Genomic DNA, 18,591 nt, shown 5'->3' with positions numbered 1-18,591 from the left:
ATCTATTTTAGACAAAAAGTTTTCAGATAAAAGTTGTGGATAATCATATCCTTAATGAGACTGTGTTCTCCGTTTTTTTTTTCTAAAGTCTGTCATTTTTGTCATATGACACAAAAATATGTTTTTTAAAATGGAAACCAGTTGGCCATGACTTCATAAAAAGCGCCAATTTTTAAGCTTTTCAGCGATATAAGCTATATTATGTTTTCTTCGAAAAATAAATTTTTCGTATTTCGAATTCGTATCATTTTTAAACAATTTCACTTAGTTAGCCATGGAAACAAGTTCAATCGTCGTTGATCTCAGAGATATCAAACTGTCACATCCAAACTTTGTAAATTAAAACAAACAAAAATTGTAAATATAAATTTTACAAATGAAAAAAATCGTGTAGGATTATTGGTTCAACTTTTCTTGACAGTACATTTACGAGGATACGTTAACCGGTGAACGTTACTTACGCCTTTTAGAGAACTGTTTTCAAGACATGTTAGAAAAGTTAAAGTTATGATGTTTATTACTTTCCCCCATAATGAAAGAAATATTAAAAATTATTTAAATCATAATTATGCAAACTCAGGGATAGGAAGAGGTAGACCAATGGCATGGGCCTCCTTGATCACCTGACCAATCCATTTTAGATTTTTTTAAGCGGTATGGTTAACAACAAGATTTACAAAAGAACTTATGAATTAAGAGAGGCACTGAAAGAGGCAGTACGGGAGAAGTTTAATAAAGTCGACTGACCGTTGTGTGAAAAAAGCTAGTAATTCAGTTTTAACAAGATGCATTTATATACTCAAAAAAAAGGGCGGTTTTTGAACATTTTCTAAAATAACTTAAAGTGGATGTAGTGATAATATTTTTTTAAGTTTTAATTTATGTAATGTAAACTGTAAAGAACCGTTTAATAAAATATTCTGTCGTTTTATAAGTTATAAACCATAACAGAATAAGAATATCATCCCAACTAAGTGAAATTAGTCAAGAAAGATAAGAATTGGCGATAATCCAGTAATTTTTCGAAATAAACATATTATAGCTTATATTATATCGCTGAAAAGCTTAAAAAATACGCTTTTTCTGAAGTCTTGGCCAACTATGGTTTCCATTTAAAAAAACATATGTTTGTATCATATGTCAAAATTGACAGGCATTAGAAAAAAACGAAAAACACGATTACGAGAAACCCAGTTTCCGAGATACCCTTAGAGAACATCGTATAAAACTCACCCTGTATATTAATGCATAGGAGAATACACTTTTACCAGGGTACCAATAAAAAATTTGTCGCAAATAGGGGTTTTCAAAGTTCAAAGTTTTTCCTACTACTTTATACGGACCCGATAACAATGCGTCGGGTATCTGTAGATCCTATAATAAAAAACTTAGGAATTTTGGATATGTTAGAAACGTCTAGGTTTACTTATTTCATTGAGATTTATGAAAAAAGTCCTTTGCCTCGGGTATAGATACCGACACCTCGTGGAAACAGTTTGAAATGAAACGAAATTTAACGAGACAACAGGAAACACCAAAAAAATCTCCCCATCCCTCCGCAATTTCACGAGTAGTTTTGAGGCGCTTTTAAGAAACAAAGTAAGTCAAGACAAACCGAAATAGGCCAAGACAACCGGAGATATGCCGAAACGCGACAAAGTTAGACGACGAAACGCGACCTTGCCCTGCTTCGAACTATTCTCCGAACAGTGTAGAAGGTGTGTTATAGTTTCAATAACTGTACTAGTAAAAACCAAAATCCTTAAATATTATGACATAGTCATTACTGTATTATTTCAATGCGATCGACATGAACGGTAACAATGACGGCGCGGCGCCGGCCTTAGATAAAGTAGACGGACAGTTCTGATTTCTGCCGTACCTAGCGCTGCTGTTGGAATTTTAAAATATTGGTTGAAATGCTACCTAGAGTATAATGATTGTTATATCGCCCTGTCCCATAGCATTAAGCATTTAATTTGACTAGTTTGATCTAACTTTCCTCTTTTACGCAAGCCGCATAAATGTTTTAACATGACTCGACTGCTATTAATCCTCGAGTTTCAACCCACACTTTGCAAGTATATAATTTTATAATCATCAAGATCGAACTAGAACTTATGTATAATTAAACTCCAACTCCCTAAATAAACTCCCTGCTGTATTTTAAAACCGGTAACCCTATCAAAACCTGAAACTTTAAAGGCGCTTTAAAGGTGTATGTTTAAGGTTTAATGGAAAATTGCCGACACGCCACCTTAATAATTCACATAATTATTTTACGAGTAGAGCCCGGCCGCGAGTAACTTAAGATCAGTTTATTATCTAATTTTCTGTAGAAGTAACTTAATGCCTCTGAATAACGTGAACTTATTAAACAGGTGTACGTTACACTGTAAGTTTAAAGTGTACGAAGAAAATTGAATAGAGTAATTGGCGTGTAATGGCACAAAGCAAGTCAAAATTGTTTGTATACAGGATGATCCGAATTGTATTCGGATCATTTTTACCCCCATTTTTTGTTAGTGTAATTATCATAATATAAAACAAACTAGCGTGTACCAGCGACTTCGTTCGCGTCGAATTAATCATTTGTAATGGTGATTTGGCAATTTTGGCAAATTTATAATGGTGATTGACGCAAAGCAAGAATTTCCATTAACATACAAACTGGATAAAAATGTTTCACATTTATCTCAGCATGTATAATTAGTACTGCAGGTTAAATAAAAAAACATAATCAAGTAGAATCTGTGAATAGAATGAATAGAAACTCAAAAAATAATGAAAATATTTAGAAAAAAAGAGCCGTAAACGTCAATGTCAGCCAAGTGTCAGAGTTCAATTAGATTTACCACAGATTATCAATTTGAACGATTTGAACTACAGTCGATTCCAGTCTAGAGATCTTGGTTTTTTAAGCCTCCCATACTGAAGTCCGCCATATTGGGAAGTTTTAAATGAATACAAGTATACATACAGTAATTCAATCATCACTAACCCAACAGGCTGACAGGTTACAAGACTGACTATAAGACTGAATACAAAACCTAACCGCGTTATCTTCTGTATACTGTTTTATATGGGCCTTAACATCGCTGGTTATCGGAAGTTACGTAGTTAAACAATTATCAATATAATTCCACTAATCTGGTGATGACCGTGATGAACTGGACACGTCGCAACTATCCCATGGGACGATCTAAGAACTGATAATGCCGAATGTTATACATCAATTTGTTTGCCAACGGTCTTCGATAAAATAAGGAAAAAGAACAAAAAACGTTGCATCATTCGTCATCACGACAATGTCAGCTCCCATAAAGCACGTCAAACAACTGAATATGTGAAGGAGAAAAACATCGAATTAATGTCTCATTGCCCGTATTCACCCGATTTATAGCCTCATGACTTTTTCTTGTTCCCCAGTGTTAAACAAAAGATGCGCGGACATCGATTTTCATCACCTCAAGAAGCTGCTGAAGAAGTGGAAATAATGTTTCCAGAATTGGTTTAAGCGTCTGCAAAGATGTATAGACCTTAAGAGTCTATTACGCTGTACTATTCGGGATGCTCTCAGGGGTTGGGTAAAGCGGATGTGGGGCCGAAGGAAATATATATTTCATAAATCTGCCTACGGGGGGCTAAGCCCGATCCTGTCGTGTTAAGCCACACCCGAAATTCCAAACAAACGTGCTTTGATCAAGGTTTGATTAAGGTTTGCAGAGCTTCAGCATTTGCCACAAAATAGCGACCAATTTGTTACAAAACCATATGAATTATGTATCACTGCAATCACAAAATTTCAATCTATTTCCGCATTGTGACCGAATTTTAAATTATGTCTTTATTTTCGAGAAAATTTAGTCCAAACATAAGGAATATTTTGTTGACGTTTGACCGTCAAAATCTTAAAAATAAAGAAGTTGTCTAAAACTGTGCTACAATACAGATATAGTATAATCCTTTATCTTTAATTTCCTTCTTCATTTGTGTAAATATACCTAGCCAATTTTACATAAAACGTTAAATGCCGAACGCTTATTTTGCTACTTTTTCGGACTAGTGAAATGGACTCTCAAGAGCGAATATTTCGAAAAGCAATAAAACACCTTTTTTTCACTTTTTATAAAAACTTAAAATATAACCTACGTAATATTGTTTATTTTAGAACAAATCTAGAACGCCGTGAAGCAGGAAACATTCTATGACACACAATTTAAAACATTTTTTATTTACCCTGTGATATTATATTATTAATCAAATAAGAAATACATTTTCTAACTAATGATTTACTTTATAAAACTCCGGGCGTAAAACAAATATATGTCAATGTAGAGGAAAAAGTTTTTAGTTAATATTTAAGCTTAAGACAGTTTACCCTCTTCATCCGTACCTGCATCAACTTTGAAGTTGTATGTGGAAAGGGGTTTTGGTTGATATATTGAGTTCTCTCTATATTTTTTTTGGAGAGGGATACATTTTACGGATACTTGGATTTATTTTGTTCCTTTAGTCTAAGTGTTAATGAAATAAATTTACAGCATCCATCTAATGTTATATTTTTATAAATAAGAGTAATTTACAGAAAAAAAAACAATCAAGTATTTTCAACAATAATCTTATTATTGAGAGCAAATCTATTCATACAAACATAGTGCAGTGAGCAGAGCTATTATAATCATTTTAGTTTAAATATATACATATTGTTAAAACTGGCACCATTTTAGTATTCGATTTAGAACAAATCAGCGAATAAAAACATTCATTTATGTTAAACTGAGCCCTCTAATTAGACGTACTGTAACTAATTTTGTTTAATAATACGCTATCGTTCGCCCAACGCTTGTTATATGATATATGACTATACTACTTGTGATGCTTTTGGGATGCAGTGGAAATATCACATGTTTGCTGGTATTGTGTAAGGGTACGAACATAGTGGAGGCAGGTTTCTGCTTTCCGGCAACCAGCGCCGTCTCTGGGGACCTATTCTTGACCACTCGCATCTTCAAATATCGCTCGCATCTCGCATCTCCTAAAAAGCCATATAACAATACACAGATGCGTAACTTTGCGTATATGCATCACGTGTATTGTATATCGCTATTTCGGAGATGCGAGAAGGATTCGGAAGTAGATAATTAAGAGGAAATTTACCTGATTAACTAACCTAACCTAACCAAACCATATTCAAACGCCGCGCCCGCCTCGCCGGGTCCGCACATAGATGTATTTGGTTTATAAACCTGGCCAAAAGTGATATTTTTTTATTTTCATTTTTTATCTTAACTGAATATAAATCTATAAATACTAAACTAGCTAAAATACTAATCTAAACTAATCTAAAATAGTAAACTAAACTAGTCTAAAATACTAATAGTGAACTAGCCGATTTGATAACACGCTTTAATTTTTCAAGGTTATACGGCGCGGCGCGGCGCTACTATGTAACCATATACAGGGTATCCCAGAAATAAGTGCAAGTATTTTAACTTAACTGGTAGTATAGTTCAACCCCAGAAACACGCCTATGAGGTTTTTTTCTAAATATTTTTTTTTGAAAATTCGGAATTTTTTGAAAATTTTTTTGGAATTTTTTTTAGTTTTTGTTTAAAAAAAAATTATTTCTTGATAATATGTCAACATAGGTAGTAGATTAAAGTTACAAGAAAGAAAATCCAGAAAAGATACAGTGGTTCTCAAAATTTTAACAAAAAATTATTGTTTTTTTGGAAATTTTCAAAGTAAAATAACTCCGTTATTTTGGACTTATTTGAAAAACGAGAAAATATGTTTCTTTTATCGAGATTAAAGGTGTGTAGTTCGTGAACGAACTAGTTCCAATGAACTATTCCGACCCCGGAATGAAAGGAACTAGTTCCTGGTTTCTCAAAGAACCAGTACCTCAGAACCTGTTCCGGGATCGAGACTGTGACCGATATAGAATAATATGCGACGGCGACAGATCGGCTAGCGCGCGTAGCCCGATGGTAGGCAGGAGTGGGGAGAGCCAGCCGTACGTTATCGGATCCGGACCTAGAGGAACACTTGTGTCTAGCCCTAGCAGGCAACTATTAAGCCCGACCAATCACGTTAGAGTTTTTGACAAACACAAATGTATTAACACCCTTCAAATAACCACGCTACCAACCTGATTGGTCAAGCGTAATAGTTGACTGCTAGGGCTAGACACTTCTTAGAGGAACTAAACTAAATACAAGACTAGTTTACGTACGAACGGATCGGGCCAGCGCGATCGATGCTAGGCAGGAGTGGAGAGTGCCAGCCGTATGCCGTATGTTATCGGATCCGGACTTAAAGGAACAAGAGGAACTAAATAAAAGACTAGTTTACGTATGGATCAGCCAGCGTGATTGATGCTAGGCAAGCGTGGGGAGTGCCATCCGTATGTTATCGGATCCGGACATAGAGGAACTATTAAAAGACTAGTTCACGGGAATCTATTCAGTCGGCAGATTCGCGATATAATACAAGGCGACGACGATGGATTCGGCCTTGTCTATTGCCACAGCCGGCGCGGCGTAATTACCACATTTTTTTAAATATTTTATGGGAATGTTTACTTTATGTCCCTAAAATTAAGAAATATCTTATAAAACGAAGTTAGACAAAACAAAAAGCTTGAAGTGAGGAAAAATACATTTTTTCGTAAATTTTTCGTATTATTTCCTCCAATTGATTTGTGATATAGTTTTAAATTCTGATTTGAGTTTCTTTAATTTTTTTTATCTGCTATAAAACTTACCTATATGTTTTTAACATATGCAATTACACGTCTTCTTATATTTCGTACATTATAAAAATTATAATGATCTGTATAATGTTGAATAGTAAACTGGGGGTGAATAGTTCTGACTGAAAACGAAATCCATTAGCAAGCAACGAGGATGTCAATGTTAGTCGGGAACTATTGTGAAATAAGGACCTAGTTCAAGGAACTATTCCTCTGGAGGAACTAGAACTGAGGAAGTAGTTCCTCCCAAGGAACTAGAATTCCCCCCTCTAATCGAGATCTACCACCCCTTAAAATACTTGCACTTATTTCTGGGATACCCTGTTTATAACAATACAAGTGATGCGTATACGCAAAGTTGCGAACGATGTCAAGAATAGGTGCCCAGATTGGCGCTGACTACCAGTAAGCGGCAAACCTGCTTGCACTGTGTTCGCACACTAAGGTCGCTAGATGGCGTTAACATCTATTCCTCGCGTACTACAATGTACTTGACATGCGTTTTCTGTTTGGAACTTGGAGCTTGCCACAGAATAACTACAGGACGTCTACAGAAATCATCAGTCAATGTAATAATTTGCTGCCGCTGCCATCTATAGTGGAGTGAGTGCGGCTCAGAGCTTCAAGGTCAAAATAATTTTTTTATTAAATAAAGAAAGTCGTGTCAACGGCACGCCTCGAACCGGCTACTTTCGTGCAGGGCCAGTCAACTGAGATATACGAACTTGAACGATCTTTTTTTGGGGTAGTAATTTCCTGGGGCGCTAGATGGCGTATTTTTATTTTAATTTTTCTAGTTGCCTAACAATTGCGTACAAAATTGTTTTTATAGTTGCCTAAATAGGCCTATTAATTATGTTCTGTCATTGTTCTGTATGTCAAATCAGTTTTCCGTTTCCGGCTTCCTCCTTCTTCTTCAGTTGTGTTTTGCAATTGAACGGAGATGTGCGTTTCGCTGTTTGCTGGTTGTTTGGCTGTGTTTTTTGCAATCTTCATTTTAAAATCGTGATTTTGTATTTTTGAATTTTTTTGAACTTTGTTTTGTGTTTGATTTTTAAGATCTCTATTAAAGGTAAGGTTTAAGTTAAAGGTTTTTGATTTATCTAACAATTTTATTTAATAATCCGAGAAAGCGAGGTGAGGTAACCTAACCAAGTCCAAATGTTCGTGAATTTTATTTTTTAACAATGTAATATTTACAACGCCATATATTTTTACAAAAAAAATTGATCAACTCCATATTTTTGTACATAAACTTCACAATATGATATTACACAATTGTTCAAGTCCATATGTAAAAAATACACATAAATAAAACATTGTTTCTAATGGACGTCACTTTCTCTTGTATTCCAACGATATTTGTTATGTGTTCTTAAATCTGGTACTATAATAAATATTATACTTTTTAATCTGTTGTTTTATTTGTTTGTAAAATGTTTCATGGTATAATTTTTGTGTAAATTAAAATAAATTATTTATTGTAGGTTTTTATGCACATAAAATGATATAAGCAAACCATTTAACACTTTACAATAGTTTAACCTGGTTTAACCTTTATATATAAATCCTTGTTTTTTACCATTTGACTTGTTTGTCAACCAATCAGATGACTACACATTATTTTGTAGAAATCTGATTGGCTCTAACTGGCGAACAAGTCAATACGTCTTGCTTAAAAATAAATTGCATCTATTTAAATTTGCCGCCACATTTGTTACTTTCCTGGGTGGCTAGATGGCGCCACTTCAACATACAGATTACAGATTTCTTTACAAATTTGAAACCGTTTTGAAACTAAAAAATGCATGGGAGTTAGCGTTCTTCTTTAGTGTGTTCTGTGCTTTCGTGTTGCTAGGCGAGAGCCATATCCCCTAGACCACCAGATACCTTTATGAGAATTATATCTTTGTGGTAATGAATTATGAGTTCAGCCTGTTACAACGTATATGTAAAATTTATCCTACAGGCTGCTTTTACTTTGAAAATTCATCTCGTTGCAGTTCATCACAGTTGTATAGTTCAAGAAGCACTAAGAAATATGGCTACCTTTGAATAATATAATATGAAAAAGTTCGTCGGAATACAATAAAAAGCACGATAGAAATACATTTTGTATTAAAAACAGAATAAAACCAGCTTAAACATAATTTGAAGCATAAAAAAAGGAGTATAATAAGTATAATAAAGGAGTATTTGAAGTACTATGTGGACGGAAGAGGGATCAATCGCAAAATTCATAAAATGAATTTAAAGACCGAGTCAATTGTAACGGTTGAAGCAACTATACATACACGACGAACTGTTCTGCGACCATAAAAAATACATAAATACACGACGTCAATTAGCACCATCAATAGTGGGCTGAATCGTTAATTTCTAATTTAATGCTCCATAAGAGTGACTGGGCCCTGGAGCTTGCCAAAGTCGTCCTGATGATGGAGCATAACTCCGGTCGACGAACGGGTGGTCTCCTTACTCCTTGGCCTGACAAGCTTTAAACACTATTAAACAGAAAATTCGTACATATAGCAGGTGTACGGCTGTCAAATGCTTTTCACATAAAAATGTGTAAAATGAAATATAAGAAAGGATATTTTATATTAAATTTTTATATTAAAAAAGTAAAATCTCGCCAAGAACAATGAAAATTTAATTTCAAGACATAGTCAAATTGCTTCAAATAAGGTTAAGTTCATTCAATATAATATTTGCAACAAAAATACACTCCTATGGAAATCCAATTGATCTTATCGTTAAATGATTTATTGGAAACCAATTAATTAATTCTTATAGTTGAGACAGTGATAGTGTATATTCCGAAAGCAATATCATGTCGATTCAAACACTAATATAGTCGAGGAATGGGGAAAATAGTGTTTCTTTGGTTTGGTTAGGTAGTGATATTATCTTTGTAGATATGGTAGTGTTTTCTCTGTGTAGGTAAGTAAGTAATCTTTATTTCCCAAAATACATAGAAGTCCCATATGGGCATGGAAACACTGTCACATAATGCAAAACAAAAGGTATTAACAGTACTTAAATTAATAATATTCTAACTATAAACTAACACTATAATATTTAAAAGCTAGAAGAAAAAAACAAAATATAAGACAGAAAAAATCAAAAGACATGAAAGAAAACTAAATATAAATGTTACATCACGTCAAAGTTATAAATTAAATCTACATCCAATTCAAAAAACTCATCCAGTGTATAGAAGGCATTTTGGCACAAGAACTCTTTTAAAACATTTTTTACCTTATTTCTAGGCAGTTGTCGAACCGTTTCAATGGCGTACAAGCTTTTTTTAGAAAAATATTCCAGTGATAATCCATATACACCCCCCCATTAATCCCTGGTGAATATGACGACACTTTTTTAGCCTTAAAATATGTCGTATTTATAGTAACTTTTACCCTCAAAAAATCATTCAAAACGCAAAAAGTACTTGGGAGAAAATTATAATAAATCGAGATTTTAACACCCTGTAGCTAGGAAACAAAGTAGAATCGGACCTATGTTGATATGAAAAATAAATCTTATTTTTACGTGAGGAATCTCCCCACGAGAGATGGCACATGTTTTTTGAAACACCCTGTATAACTGAAACACGATAAAGAGAAAATATGTTATGTTTCTTTTATCGAGATCTACCAGCCCTGAAAATATTTGCACTTAATTAAAACTCACCCTGTATAAGTTATGTTTAATACTAGTATTAAAGTCTATTTCAATATAATTAGTTTTGGAAATTATGGACTTTATTATAAATCAGTTAATAAATTAAAAATGGTCAGATTTGATAAACTACTCAATATGAGTTCTATTAATCGATTTTCGAACTAGAAATTTTAAAGGATTTATTAATTTATAATATAGATAATTAATTTGTTCGTAATAAAACAGCTATAAACTAATCCCTTCATCTAATTTTTCAGCCCAAACTGCATTTTTGAAAACCTTGAAAGTTTGTTCAATTAACACTTTCACATCTTCAAAAGTTGACTCTAAATTAAAATTGTCATTTATCATTTTTAATTTGTAAAAGTACTCAAGAAAGTTTTTAAAGAAAAATTATCAAATTACTGTTACACTTATTCTAGGTAGCAGCTTTTCGTCTATAAATTCAACATGGCACTTACAGAATTATAAATTGTTTTAACCATCATTCATCGTTTTAAGATAATCATTCAAGTTTATTTTAAAACTTGTTAAAGAATGGTTTAACTTTGATATCGCATTCCCAACTTTCGCTTTACTATTTATCATGTTTGTAGGCCAAAGAAAATTTAGCTTTTGCAATATTTTTTAAAGATTCAGCTTTTCATATTAATTCATTTTTAAAGGCTATTTGGCCACTGAAGGAGAAATTTAAAAATTAAAAATGACTAACCAACAAAATATGCTTGATTCAAAGACCATCCTGAAACGTTAAGCGTATTTAACTTTTTACACTTCTCTTTCAGTCAATCTAATCTGCTACATTAATATCTGGATTTTCAAAAAACTACGCTGATAAAAATTATAGTAATTTTACACTATTTTTTACAGACACATTTTACGAGTTTTTTTTGCAGAAAAATAATTAGGAAGGTATTTCTACATATTAGGTAAGTGCATGGTAAAAATACATTTTAGGGTAGAGTGGGGCACGTTCGGACATGGGGCACCTCCGGACATTTTAAATTTACCGCTTTCCAAAACTAAATACGTTTTCGCATTTTAACAGGTGGTAATAGTGGTTCTTTCATGTTGCGAGCTAAAATTTTGTGCCGGTACCTAAAGAAATCTTAAAGTTATTACCGAAATAAATATATAGTGACCTCAAGTAAGTATTATGTATATTAACTTGTAAGGTTTTACACGATTGAGTGTTGTAATTTCATTGTTTTAAAGGAATATGCCTAGAAAGTATGATAGTTTTATATCACATAACCTATCTTTCAAGAATCCACAAGCGCGTAATTTGAATATTTTTTCGGTTGTTTGAATTTTCTACATGTGGGGCACATCCGGACAGTGGAAAGTGGGGCATATTCGGACTGTCCGGTGGTGCCCCACATATACAGGCTACTAAACATTAATACACCCATTTGTACTCAGATTATAAATGATATACTTATTATTTTAAGGATGGTTAGAAACTATGTTAGGAAGCGAAACGAACCCGTGGTTTCCGAAGCAAAAATTCGAACAGCGGTTCTAGATGTACTACAAAATAAAATTTCCATACGTATTGCTAGCACTAAACATGGGGTGAAAAAATCAACGCTTCAAGACAGAGTTAAAAAAGCCAGGACTGCCAGGGGACAAAATGCCTTTTCTGATTCTGGAAATGAGAGTAGTGATGAGGATTCGTTGCCAAGTATTGGCTTATCAAAATATGCGACAAGGCAAGTATTTTCTGTGCCTGAAGAAAATGAGCTAGAATCATATCTTAAGCAATCATCACAAATTTTATATGGTTTGACCTATCAGGCAACTCGCAAATTAGCTTATGAATATGCAGTTAAATTAGGAAAACATTTTCCTCAACAATGGAAAACAAATGAAATAGCTGGTGTCGAATGGATGCGCTCATTTATGAAGCGGCATCCAAGGCTATCATTAAGGAAGCCCGAAAACACCAGTGTGGCACGTGCGTCAGCATTTAACAAATATAATGTTGAAGACTTTTTTAAGAATTACTCTGATGTGCAAATTAAATACGGGTTTCTTCCTAATCGTATTTGGAATACGGATGAGACTGGTATATCCACAGTAATTCAGGCTCCCAAAGTAGTTGCAGAAACTGGTAAAAGAGTTGTAGGACAATGTGTTTCTGGAGAAAGGGGCACATTAGTTACATTTTGCGGCATTATATCTGCTACAGGTAACACAATTCCCCCAATGTATATATATCCTCGGGTTCGAATAAAAAAACATTTTTTGAATGGTTCAACTCCTGGTGCCATAGGGTACGGCTCAAAGTCTGGGTGGATGACTGCTCAGTTATTTGTAAGATTATTAGGACATATCAGCAACCATACTCAGAGCAGTCCAACGAATCCCATACTTTTGTTAATGGACAACCATGAGACTCATGTGTCAGTGGAGGCTATTAATTATTCCAGGGATCATGGTATTGTACTGTTGTCATTCCCGCCACACTGTACACATAAGATGCAGCCTCTTGACAAAGCAGTGTATGGACCATTTAAGCAAAAATGCAAAGTCTCTTTTAATGATCATATCCTGAACAATCCAGGAGCACCGATAACAATTTATGACATCGCTAAGCTGACGTCAGAACCCTATCTTCAAAGTTTTACACCAAAAAACATTACAAGCGGATTTTCAAGCACCGGTTTGTGGCCCATTAATAGGCTTATTTTCTCTGACAGTGACTTCTTTGGAGCCTACGCCACAGACCGGCCTCAACCTGAAAGTACCGGAGATCTTACGTCACAGCCGAACGACCATCTTAATCAACCATCTACATCTTTCAATCATTCAATTAACAGTTCCAATATTCCGTCCACCTCTTCTGATCATCCGCCTTCCGCTTCTGATCATCTTACATCTTTAAATGATGTGTCCGTTCATTGTGTAACCAATGAAGTTAAAACAACAGCCATGATTCGTTCAATAATTGATGAAATCATCGATGTAGTAACAAAACCACCTGTTAATATTATTTCTGTGCATCCTATTGTTAAGCCATCAGATGTTAAATCGTTCCCAAAAGCACCGCCACGAAAAACTAACAGGAAATCTCGTATAGGAAAATCTAGAATTTACACAAGCACCCCAGAGAAAATTCGAGTTGAAGAATTAGAAGACATTAGAAGGCAAAAACTAGACAAGAGTGAAACCAAAAAAAAGTTAGTGATTCAAACAAGCGTAACAAAATTGAAAAAAAAATCCCTAAAAACCAAACTAAATGTTCAAGAGAAGCAAACTAAAAAGACTTTAAGAAAAGTAACGAAAAGAGCTAACGAAAGTCCCACATCTTCAGATTCTGAATCAGAATATTTTAAAGCAATGAAAAAGAAAAACAGATTCCTCGAGTCTCCATCTGACTCGGATACTGGCATGGAATCTGACTGCGATGAATTCACTAAACTTCTAGGTAAAAATGTTTGCTTTATTTTTCTAACGGTTCAGTATCTTTCATAAAGAATTATTTTGTTTTTTCTAGATGACGAGACAATTTCATGTGACGACTTTGTTCTTGTAAGATTCCCCACAAAAAAAACAGTTGTGTATTATGTCGGACAAGTAATAGAGCTTGCAGAATACGGCGAGTTTGTTATAAAATATTTGAGGCACTCGCAGAACCGTTTCCATTTTCCTTTTGTGGATGATATTTCAAATGTCGCAAGATGTGACATAGAGTCAAAACTGCCCAAACCAAATACAGTTGCTGGGAATGCTCGCTTGGCTAGTTTTTTAAAATTTAACGTTAATTTTAGTTCTTTTAATTTAAAATAACCCACTATTTAACAGAAACTTATTCATTTATGTTATTATTATTGTTTTTTCTTGTTATTAATATTAGGAATTTAATTTTGTAGGTTTAAGTGCTAAATTTCCTATGTGTTTACATGTTTATTTTTGAAGTTCCTTTAGGTTATAAGTTTTTATGTTACTAAATAATGATATTTCAAAGAAAAAAGTGTTTGTGAAGTATATGTCCGGATGTACCCCATGGGTGTCCAAAACTGCCCCACCATGGGGCACCTTTGGACAAATGCAACACATTTGTAATTTTAATTTTTTCAAAAAACGATGCAGGTTTTATTGGCATCTGCTAAATTATTGGTTTTAAAACATATCAACCAAGCTATTGCCATCTCTAAAACATTTAATTTGGCAAAAATAAAAGTAAAATATCACCTTATCCAAAACCGTCCGAACCTGCCCCCCTCCACCCTATATATATTTTTACAACGTTACATGTAATAGTTCTCCAATTATAGGCAAATTTACATAAAATGTACAGGTTTGGTTTGGTTATTCTTATCACGTGCTTGTTTACGCAATAAAAATCTACTATTTATATTGATAAAGCCGTCCATTTACTAGAGAGATTGCACTGTGTTATCTGTGATACCAATAACATTAACAATTCTACGGCGCGTGTCATTTTTCCACATCCGTCACCAATATATTCCACAAAAAAAGTTGTTCGCTTCAGATCAAAAGGATTTTTTTCCAACATCTCAGATATTAACTTTTGTCATTTTAACGCCTAGGCACAAAAGTAAAGCACTGTTACACCTCAGCACAAAAGTACAAAAATATATTATTAATTTACGAGTGTACAAATTGTTGCTCGATTACTGTTCATATTATTTGCAATGTTTGAAACTGATTAACAATTTATTTGTAATGTTTTTAAGAAAATAGTATGTTTTATTCGGAGGAAAAATGTACTTTTTGTGCTCCCTGAAACGTCAGAATAGCTTGACGATGGTCCTTCAAAGGTACAGCATCGTCAAAAAAAGTATAATTTTTATTCTTAATAAAACACTATACTACCTATTGTTCGGAAATAATCTTAGTCGAGAATGAAGTTAGTATATATTATCTAATATCAAAGTGTAAAGTGCTTACTTCGGATCAAAATGTCGGTAGGAATTTGGAATCATACAACCGTTTCAAAAGAAAAATAAAACATTTCGTTTTCTGACAATGATTATAGATTCTCGGGCACGAAGATATAGTATTTATATCAGAAGAACCTAATTCTGGGCAGTAGACTTTGCGAATGATATGTATTCGAACAGCGAGTTTTTGTCACTTATACATAAATTTTAAAACAAATTCCTGCGTTTAGCGGTCTAATGGATTCACACGAAATTACTTGAAAAATCGGTACAACATTTAAATTGATGAATAGATATTTTTATTATTTTTATGTAGTTGTATAACATTTACAATTATTTTTCGATTTACTATCTGTTATCGAAATATTTTTTCTAGTCTTCTAGGACACAGTTTTATAACTTTAAAGTTATTTCTTGATTTTATTATAGAGTTTCAATAAAAAAAAATTGATTTAAAGCACATGATTAAAATTAAAAAAATCACTTGATTTAAATCACGATTTAAATCATGATTTAAATCATTTGATTTAAATCATACCAACCCTGGTTCCAAGTGACATTTTCATTTTTCTTAGAAAAAATGAATTTTAAAGTTTGATACTCGATAAATTCATTATGATAACAGATCAAATTTAAATATTTTTGGGAACGTTATATAGGGACTTGTCTATAAAAAAATATCCAAAAAGTTGCTGTAAAAAACTCTGTATTTTTTCGTTTTTTTGGAGGGGAAACGCTGTACTTGAAACTTTATGGTTCTATTAAAAAAATCTGGTTGTGTAAAAAAAGCTAAAATAAAATTTGGAAATTATTGAAATTTTATTAAAGAAAAACACAAGTTCCCCCAATAAATTATATACTAAACGATTTCTTCCTTTTGTGTAAGCGATACTCACATTCCGGTTGATTCTAACTATACCTTCTGTTTCCATTCCGTATCCATTCCATATCCGTTCCGTATTTTTGATTGTATTCACGCTATACGCAATTTGTATCAATCAATGTATGGAAGGAATCCTTTCCTTCCATACATTGCACGCTCTCCGTTCCGTTTCCCTTCCGTTCCATATCCTTATGGAACGGAAGGGAAACGGAACGGAGAGCGTGCGTTGTCCTATTCATTTACATGTTATAATATTTTATGGAAACGGAAGAGAAACGGAAGATAGCTGATACGGAAGGTATAATGAGAATCAACCTTTAATCTGTCTGTTTTTAGCTCTTCAATTAACTTCTGGTTTTTAGCACAGGGCATCTGCCTTAAGTGCTGCTGACCGTGAATTAACCTGTGCATAACAGATCTGGCTTCACCTTATATGAAAATATGTAGTGGTGACCTATATAACTAAAACACTAAAATATGTAGTGGTCTCTAACCATTAGAATAGTATTAAATCTACAATTTACGAAAAAAAAATAGTAATCAAAATGTATATATAAAAAAGTGTTCTATGTACCTAATATAGTATAATTTCTGTACGGTAATCAGTGTGATGTTAAAACGGAACACTTTAAAAAAACAAAATATTTATTTTACATATATAAAATACTAAGAAATTTGGAATCGATGGCCCATACATTTTCTTCTATTTATTTAAGTATTTTAAATAAGAGGAATTTCACGTTACAGATGCAAGGACCATAATATATTTTAAAAATCGTCATTAGTAATAAAAAATATGCAATTGAAACTTGAAACTTTAAATAATATCATCAAAAAAATCATAACTGCTGCGAAAACACTAAATAACATTTTATTATTGTTTTATTCAAAAACATTAAAAACGAAGAACTCACACAATGTAAAAATGAAAAAAAAATCGCAAATTTGTATGTAATAATGTTTCAGGACCAAATTTCCAGATACACAGATATAGTACCTACATCGAAATTTTACCAGCCGCCGCTGAGATAGAGGATGTTCGTCGTTTAGTAGACTGAACGAAGGGTGCATATTAAATACCTCCTTTATATTTAGATTTGTGCCAGAACGTACGTCATCACAACATTTACCAGATTTAATGTAATTTTCGACACTAATCAAATCGCTTTACAACCGATGCGTACATCAAAAGCGAAATGTTTTTACATTGAAATTCGCAACATAAATAAGTCTTTAAATCAGATTCTTGCGGATTCTAAGAAGGTATATTTTATAATAATCCGTCTTATAAGAGAATCTGTTATGGATAAAAAACTCATTCTTGCACCGCCTTGAGATGGAGGAACCAGACAAGGGGTACAACTACAATTAATGGCACTAACAAGGCACTTCAACCCAGCTTTTCTGCATCCACAGGCTTTCTGACATCCCTCGGCATATTTTTCATTAACATACCACTGCTAAACCCATAGTGATAGGTTCGGAAGAAATGTCGTCGTGTGCTGCTGCTATCGATGGTAACGACGCAATATTAAATCTACTTTTATATGCTGATATTATAAAGCATGTATATATAATTTAAGACGGAAGAATTCTCCAGCTTGGGCAATGGTTTCTGGATCAGCATTTGAATCTTTAAATACCTAGATCGTTTAAATGAGTATTTTTGGGAGTACATTAATAAATTTAATTTTTCTACGATTAGATAATGATGAAGGCATGTAGAAATAAAATGTGATCTGCGGCTGTTTTATCTATAGCCAATATATACAAAGAAGCCTAAGCAAGAGTAATTATAAATAAAACAACCCCAGAGTTTCCAATTGGCAAAGGAGTACGACAGGGAGACGCGATATCGCCAAAGCTGTTTACAGCCAATATTAGAATAAATCTTCCGTCAACTACACTGGACCAACAAAAAAAAAATAAAAATGGAGAATGTCTTAACCATCTAGGATTCGCTGATGACATGACTAAGGGTATATAGGTATATGCTTTTGTTGTAGTATTTCAAATTTTTGGTAGTTATCTTTTTTTTTTCATAAACAAGCCTATATCACTTTTACCCCTTACTTTTACAACTAGGGGGCTATTGTGAATTATCATATGCCCCGTATTATTACATTTGCGTCGTCTTATATTACATTAGCCCCATTTTCATTTTAGAAACAATGGTGCGAAACTATAAGCGCAAAACGCAGCCCAATGAAAAATATAGTAGAGAGAACTTGGAACAGGCGGAACGGGAGGTACGAGCTAAGCGACTAACAATGTACCGAGCTTCCATAACACTTAACATTCCATATGCTACCATATATAGCCACATAAAGGGTTTGCGTGGGATAAAAAGCGCCAAA

The 18,591-nt window shown here is 33.5% G+C and overlaps 2 protein-coding genes across 2 annotated transcripts in view; one reads left to right on the top strand and one right to left on the bottom strand.

Moving 5' to 3' along the window:
- LOC115890887 (serine/threonine-protein phosphatase rdgC) overlaps positions 1-18,591 on the bottom strand; it is a 494,608-nt gene that overhangs the window by 348,543 nt on the left and 127,474 nt on the right. The gene's annotated exons all lie outside the window — the stretch shown is intronic.
- On the top strand, positions 11,394-14,660 carry LOC115890888. The gene is made up of 3 exons (XM_030911239.1): positions 11,394-11,588; positions 11,893-13,871; positions 13,941-14,660. The coding sequence occupies exons 2-3, from the start codon at positions 11,894-11,896 to the stop codon at positions 14,231-14,233; spliced, it is 2,271 nt and encodes a 756-aa protein (XP_030767099.1). The 5' UTR covers positions 11,394-11,588; position 11,893; the 3' UTR covers positions 14,234-14,660.

This window comes from Sitophilus oryzae, unplaced genomic scaffold (assembly GCF_002938485.1).
Source record: "Sitophilus oryzae breed Bouriz unplaced genomic scaffold, Soryzae_2.0 scaffold_937_pilon_pilon, whole genome shotgun sequence".
Classification (NCBI taxonomy): domain Eukaryota; kingdom Metazoa; phylum Arthropoda; class Insecta; order Coleoptera; family Curculionidae; genus Sitophilus; species Sitophilus oryzae.
Note: the sequence above shows the minus strand (reverse complement) of the source record. Positions and strands in the feature narration are given on the sequence as shown.